Source organism: Pholcus phalangioides, unplaced genomic scaffold (assembly GCF_987345545.1).
Source record: "Pholcus phalangioides strain wild (caught in Gottingen) unplaced genomic scaffold, Ppha-v1.0 ptg000017l_1, whole genome shotgun sequence".
Lineage (NCBI taxonomy): Eukaryota > Metazoa > Arthropoda > Arachnida > Araneae > Pholcidae > Pholcus > Pholcus phalangioides.
The window spans coordinates 49429559-49436679 of NW_028301610.1; the positions used below are offsets into that span (position 1 = coordinate 49429559).

Genomic DNA, 7121 nt, shown 5'->3' on the forward strand with positions numbered 1-7121 from the left:
AGAGTATGATCTACTAGCTATTGGAGTTTGGTTAGGGATTACACGACGGCGTGTTTCAATATATGAGATGTTATTAAGGACCTTGATCTTCTGGATCTCTTTTTCTTCATTCCATTTCGGACATTTCCTGTCAAATGCGGGGTGATTGCCACCGCAATTGACGCACTTGAATGATGTTGAAGTGCAGTTGTCCGAAATGTGGTCCCTCTCACCGCACTTTACGCAGGTGGGTTGACTACGGCACGCCATTCGTGAGTGACCGAATTTTTGGCAGTTGAAGCATCTTACAGGGTTAGGTATGTATGGCCGGATATGGAGGTTATAATAACCGATTTTGAAATGTTTCGGCAATGTTGGGGATGAAAATGTCAAAATTATATTTCGTGATGGAGCTAGATTGCCATCTTTGCGGCTCATGATATGTTTGGCAGATGTTACGCCTTGAGACGCTAGCTCCTGGGTTAGTTCATCTTCATCCATGTATATGCCTTATATTTAAGCCATATACCATATTTTAAGTGTTACACTGTTTATTTTAAGACTCAACGGTGTGTTGAACCAACTCCCGTTGTCTGTCACTGGCGCACTTTACGTGGATGATCTGTTGATGTCATATCAATCAGTAAATATGAGGACAGCCGAGAGACAATTGCAAACCGCACTGAACAAGATCAGCAAGTGGGCACATAATAACGGCTTCTCATTCTCCGCTGACAAAGTTATCCCTATGCACTTTTGTCGGCGTCGAGACCTACATGATGAGCCACAATTGTTTCTAAACAGTAGTCTAATACCAATAGTAGAAAATACAAAATTCCTCGGCGTCACATTCGATAAAAAGCTTACTTTCAAACCTCATATTGCGCAATTAAGAGCTCGTTGCATGAAGACGATGAACCTCTTGAAGGTCATCTCGTCTACATCATGGGGAGCTGACCGTAAGTCACTCATTCACTTGTATAAAGCTCTAATAAGATCAAAGCTCGACTACGGTTCCATTGTATACGGGTCAGCACCTCGGAGCTATCTGAGTGTGCTCGATCCAGTTCATCATCTTGCTCTCCGCATTTGTTCTGGAGCTTTCCGGACTTCCCCTATGGAGAGTCTGTATGTTGAATGCAACGAGCCATCTATTACAACAATACGCCAACAGCTTTCTTTGAAATATTATATTAAAATGAAATCTTTACCAGGTCATCCACTTCATAATGTCATTTTCATTCCGTCATTTCATAGACTTTTTGCTGCTCGCCCTTCATGTGTTCCATCTTACGGTCTTCGTATGAGGGCACTTGTAGAAGAAATACAAATAGACATCAGTCGTGTGGCCCCAGTTGCTTGGCAACTGGCACCATGGGAGCAGTCTCTGCCAGATGTCTCTCTTTCATTATCGTTATACCCCAGAGCCACCACAGCAGATGTTATATATCGACAGATATTCTTCAGGCACAGGGGTAGGTACAACAGGTACTTCCCCATATATACCGATGGATCCAAGAGCCCTGGCCATGTCGGTTGTGCCTACATCTGCTGTGAGGAGACATCTTTCAAACTTCACGACACATTCTCTATTTATTCGGCAGAACTGTACGCAATCCTTCAGGCTCTACGTTGTAGCGTAGTGGTGAACTCATTTTTGCCAATGAGATAACAAATCGTTATTCTTGATTAAATGATTTTTAATTTTAAATAACAACATATGTACATTCTACATTTTAGTTAAAATACTTTAGTGTCGACCACGTTGGTCGCACATCCATTCACTATCTCGGTTCGTCTCTCTCTCTCTCCAAGTTCTTCTCTCGTTAGACGACGGCGTACTACTTCTACAGGAGCAGGTGTTTACAACCGGCAGATGTTTTGTCTGCACCCGCCGGGACAGTCCACATAAGTTCAAGGGGTAGGATTCGATGGACGTCACAGCTTCCTCCCCCCTTAAAGAAATTTCCATTGGGATTTTCACAATGGAAATTCACAATCTAAATTAACCACAAATAAGCTTATAAGAAGATTGCAATAAAATTATATTAACACTTATATAGGGGTATATTACCACTGAAGCACCATGTCAGGCAAATTGAGGCACAAAAAAAAATTAAAAAAAAAAACATTTTTCGCGATACATTGCAATTAAATCACAGAAAAGTAAATTTGAAAAATAAAAAAAAATAATATGATACGTAGAATTTTCTGAGTTTATATATAACCGAATTCAAAATAATTTTTGAACAACACACAAAAAAAAAACACAATTCTTCATTAAACTCTGCAATTATAATGGAATAATATAACACAAAAAAATAACAAGAAAAATTAAAGCATTCATACATAAAATTTTCGAAACATTCAACAAATTGCAGGTCATTCGGGAATATTACGACTTAGCACATCAGCATTCCTATTTTTGCGACCAGGTCTGTGCTGTATCTGAAAGTCATATTGTTGGAGTGACAATGCCCAACGCATCAGACGCTGGTTTGTGCTACAATTCTTCTGTAACCACACGAGAGGATTATGATCAGTGACAATCAAGAATTTTTGACCATCTAGATAATAGTGTAAACGTTTAACCGCAAAAACAATGCTCAGACATTCCTTCTCAGTAGTAGTGTAGTTTCTTTCTGCCTGAGAAAACTTTTTGCTGAGAAAAAGTATAGGATGTTCTTCTCCTGCAATATCCTCTTGAGCTAAAATTACACTCATTCCCATATTTGACGCATCAGTCTGCACAATAAATTGCTTAGAGAAATCTGGTGCATATAGCACTGGTTGACTAATTAACTTGTTTTTCAAACAAGTGAAACTCGCATTACACTCAGGAGTCCAGATGATTTCTCCTTTCTTTTCTTTCCCTTTTAAAGCTTCTGATAACGGTGCAGCCAATACCGAAAACATAGGAATGTAATGACTATAATACCCTACCAATCCTAAAAAAGCTCTGATTTCAGTTTTGGTTTCTGGAGTAGGAAACTTTTCAATGGCCTCTATTTTCGCTTCACATGGTTTCCTATACCCCTGCCCAACTATATGACCCAAATATTTGACATGATCTTGGGCGAAACGACATTTTGATGGTTTTAGTGTTAATTTAGCTCCCTTCAAGCGTTCTAACACTAATTCGACATGTTTCAGGTGTGTCTCCCATGACTCAGAAAATATAGCTATATCATCGAGGTATGGTACAGCGAAATTTTCGTATTCTCTTAGTAATTCTGCCATAAGTTTACTAAAGAAATATGGAGCATTTTTCAGACCAAATGGCATGCGTAGTGGCCTGTACGTTCCGAAACTGGTAACAAAAGCGGCGAATCTTTGAGCTGTGGGACTCAATGGAATCTGCCAGTATCCTTTGGATAAATCTAACAAGGTAATAAATTTTGCTGATGAAACTAATTCAAGCCTTTCTTCGATATTTGGCAATGGAAAAAATTCGGTGCGTATCACCTCATTTAACCGGCGATAATCAATACAAGGTCTGGGATCCTTATGTGGTGCTTCAACTAAGATCATTGGTGAGGTATAATCTGATTCCCTGATTTACTTTTCTGGACAATGTCTTCAAAATTGAAAATATTTGGATTGGTATCCAAATGGGGAAAATCTATATCATTGTCCGTGTACCCATCATTTCCTACGCAATCCAAGAAATTAATGCTCTTGGGTCTTTTGTAATACGGTTTTAGCATATTTACATGATATATTTGTTCTTTTCTATCCGGAAGCTTAACAATGTAATTCGTCTCGGACAGTCTATTTTGAATTACACCGGGACCAGTCCACTGAACTGCTAACTTATTCGGTTTAGAAATTGCAAAAATGAGTACTTCGTCACCTTGCTTAAATTCCCTTTTCACAGAATTTTTATCATACCATTTTTTCCTAGTTACCTGTAATTCTTCCATTTTGCTAACTGCCAAGTCCTGACACCTTTTCATCCTATTTATGAGTTTAAGAACATATTCTGTAACAGGACTTTCCTCATCCCCTGACTGTGTCCACTGTTCATACACTAATGTTTCTGGAGTTCTTAGATTCTTCCCGTGCACTAGTTCTGAAGGAGTGAACCCTGTACTTTCGTGTGTAACTGTACGTAACGCTAACAATGCTAGCGGAAGGTGTTTTTCCCAATCGGGCCCAGATTCTTCACACAGACACCGCAACAAACGTTTAATGGTTCTGTGAAACCGTTCCACAGGGTTGGACTGTGGGTGATACACGGAGCTGTGACTCACCTTAACCCCAAATCTCTGAAAAAATTCCGAAGTGAGAGCACTCGTAAACGACGTCCCTTGATCACACTGTACTTCTTTCGGGAAACCTGTCCTGCTAAATATCTCGAGTAGTGCATTGACCACACTCACTGATTTAATATCAACGACCGGTATAGCTTCTGGGTATTTAGAAGATAGACACATGGCTGTAATGATGTACCGTTTCCCAGTTGGAGTCTCTGGAAGAGGTCCACAAGCGTCTATGTTAATTTTTGAAAATACTTCCTGAATAATGGGAACCAATTTGAGAGGTGCCTTCTTCTTTTCGTTAGGTTTTCCCGCTCTTTGACATTGGTCACAAGTACGCACATATTCCTCCATATCTTTATAACACCCAGGCCAAAAGAAATATCTCAAAAGCTTATCTTTTGATTTCGTAACTCCTACATGAGCCGAAGTGCTTTCATGGCAAAGTGCCTTAACACTATTTCTGAGTTCTATCGGTACTAGTAGTAGTTTTGTTATGTTTCCGAGGTGGTCCTCATGCATCTTAAACAACAGATTGTTTTCAAAAACATATGTTTTCTTCGCAGTAGGATTTACAGGCTTTTGGGCTAATGCCATTAATTCCCTTAAGGATTGACAGTCCTGCTGCATTTTAGATAGTTTCTTAGAACTAACCTTCAACAAAGACAATTCCGCAGCCCCTTCACTGATTTCTGGCAATTGAAGATTATCACTTTCGTCAACAATAATATCTGATAACAGACGATCATCACCTGCCTCTTCATTTTCTTGCGCGCCTAAACAACTCTCCCCGAGAACTTCAACATTTTTCTCTTCTGGGATGATCCCCTTATTAAACTTTGCTTTCGTTTGAGCCCTTGTTTCTACGGCATTCAACGCCTCTGGGGACAAAAGACAAGGCTTCTCACACCCTTCCAATAATTCCGCCGTACGGTTTCCTAAGAGATACCGCCCCTGATCTAATTCGTTTCTAATGACTGCTGCTTTGGTACATATTTTTCCAAAACTACCGCATAATTCAACATGTGCCAAGGGTAGGCACTTGGGATCAGGATCTAACGGCGTTTTAAGCCATATGTTTTCACCTGTCAACATATCAGGAGTGATAAGCTTCTCACAAACTATATCTATTGTGGCTCCCGAATCCCTCAAAATTTTCATAGGAATGCCATTTACTCTACCAAGGGTTGTATATGGGTCTAAAAGATCTTTTGACCCATCATTAACATAATTAACTGTACCCTCTGATGTTCGCTTCAATTTTGGGCAGTTTGGGCGTAAATGCGATGGCGAACCACATTGATAGCATTTAAGGGACCTACGTTTCTCAAATTCTCTATGTTCTTGTTTTTGTAGATCTTTTTTCTCGTAGTGAGCAGATTTATTAGGGAACTTTTTATCTGCATATTGCCATCTATTATTGCTATACTTTTTGTCCTGAGGGTTTTTCGACCCTTCTCTAACATTCTCGTAAGCATCCAATTTTTCGGCCAATTCATAGGGAGTGATAATTTTCGTCCACTCATCAATATAATGTTCTCTTATTTCCGGTGGAACGCGCCTTTTTATTTGATCTGTGACCATCAATTTTTTTAACCCTTCAAAATCAGTCACTTGCAAACCTTCCACCCACTCATCAAAATATTTAGAAAGTTCAAAAACGAAATCCCGCCACGGCTTGGCTGAATTTCTCTGATGTTTGACAAATTTTAATCGAAAATTTTCTGGGGTCATTTTGAACCTGTTTAGGAGAACCATTTTGATGTGTTCAAAGTTATCAAAATTTTCTTCTGATTCCTTTGCTATAAGTTGTACCACGTCGGGTGGTAAAAGAGCCAACATGGCTGATACCCACTTTTTTTTTTCTACCCCCACTCTTTTAGCTTGCCTTTCAAATAAAGCAAGAAACAACGCGATATCCATTTCCTTTTCATCGAACTTGGGGACAAGCTTTGTCAGCTCATAACTTCCCCCACCGCTTCTTATATCGAAATCCAAACAACCTCGACCCTCGTTTTTTATTGCTGCTTCTAAGCGTAGTTTCTCTAATTCAAACTCCCGTTCTTCCCTTTTTCTTTTTTCTTCCGCCTCTTCCTCCATTTGTTTTCTCGCGAATTCTTCTTTTTTCTGTTTCTCTTCTATTTCTTCCTGAAGTTTTCTCTTAGCTAATTCCTCCCTAGCCTCTCGCTCTTCGACAATATTAAAAAATTGCCCCTTAACAAACTCTTCTTCAAAATCTGCTGAATTCATAATCAGTCTTTTTAGATCCAAAATTCTCATTCTATCATTCACATTCTCCCCCAACTCTTCTGCTAACAACCTCAAATCTTCTTTTCTAGCTTTTGCAAGGAATGCCATAGCTGATAATATTAGTTATACAAACTAATTTCAAAATAAAAGTAATTCAGCTATTTTTCAAGAATAATCACAATATACAATCTACCACAAATAAATAAAATCAACTGCGGTACATTTTAAACAATAATGTGCCTCAAAAAAGAAAAATTTTTGCCTTAATCATGGCACTTACCCCCTTCGGACTTCGGAGAGACTTAGAACCTAACGAGATGATCTGATGATCCAACAATAACTATCACTGTCGCAAAAGTCACTGGGTGAAACTGCTGTTTACACACTACTCTACTTCAAGGCACTTATTGTTCTCCTGACGGAGCTGATGACCCAATTCCTCCAAAGTTCCGAGATTTATCCAGACGGCACGGATGGCCGGATCTCTCAGTGGCACTGATGACCAAATCTTTCGACGGCACGGGTGGCCGAATCTTTCGATGGCAAGGATGGCCAAATCTCTCCACGGCACGGATGGCCGGATCTCTCAATGGCACTGATGACCAAATCTTTCGACGGCACGGGTGGCCGAAT

At 39.6% G+C, this 7121-nt stretch overlaps 1 protein-coding gene across 1 annotated transcript; it reads right to left on the reverse strand.

Moving 5' to 3' along the window:
• Nucleotides 1-3506: 3506 nt before the first annotated feature.
• LOC149074039 (uncharacterized) lies at nt 3507-6596 on the reverse strand. Its single transcript, XM_089247285.1, has one exon. It carries the CDS (start codon nt 6594-6596, stop codon nt 3507-3509), a length of 3090 nt encoding a protein of 1029 aa, XP_089103411.1.
• Nucleotides 6597-7121: the final 525 nt, after the last annotated feature.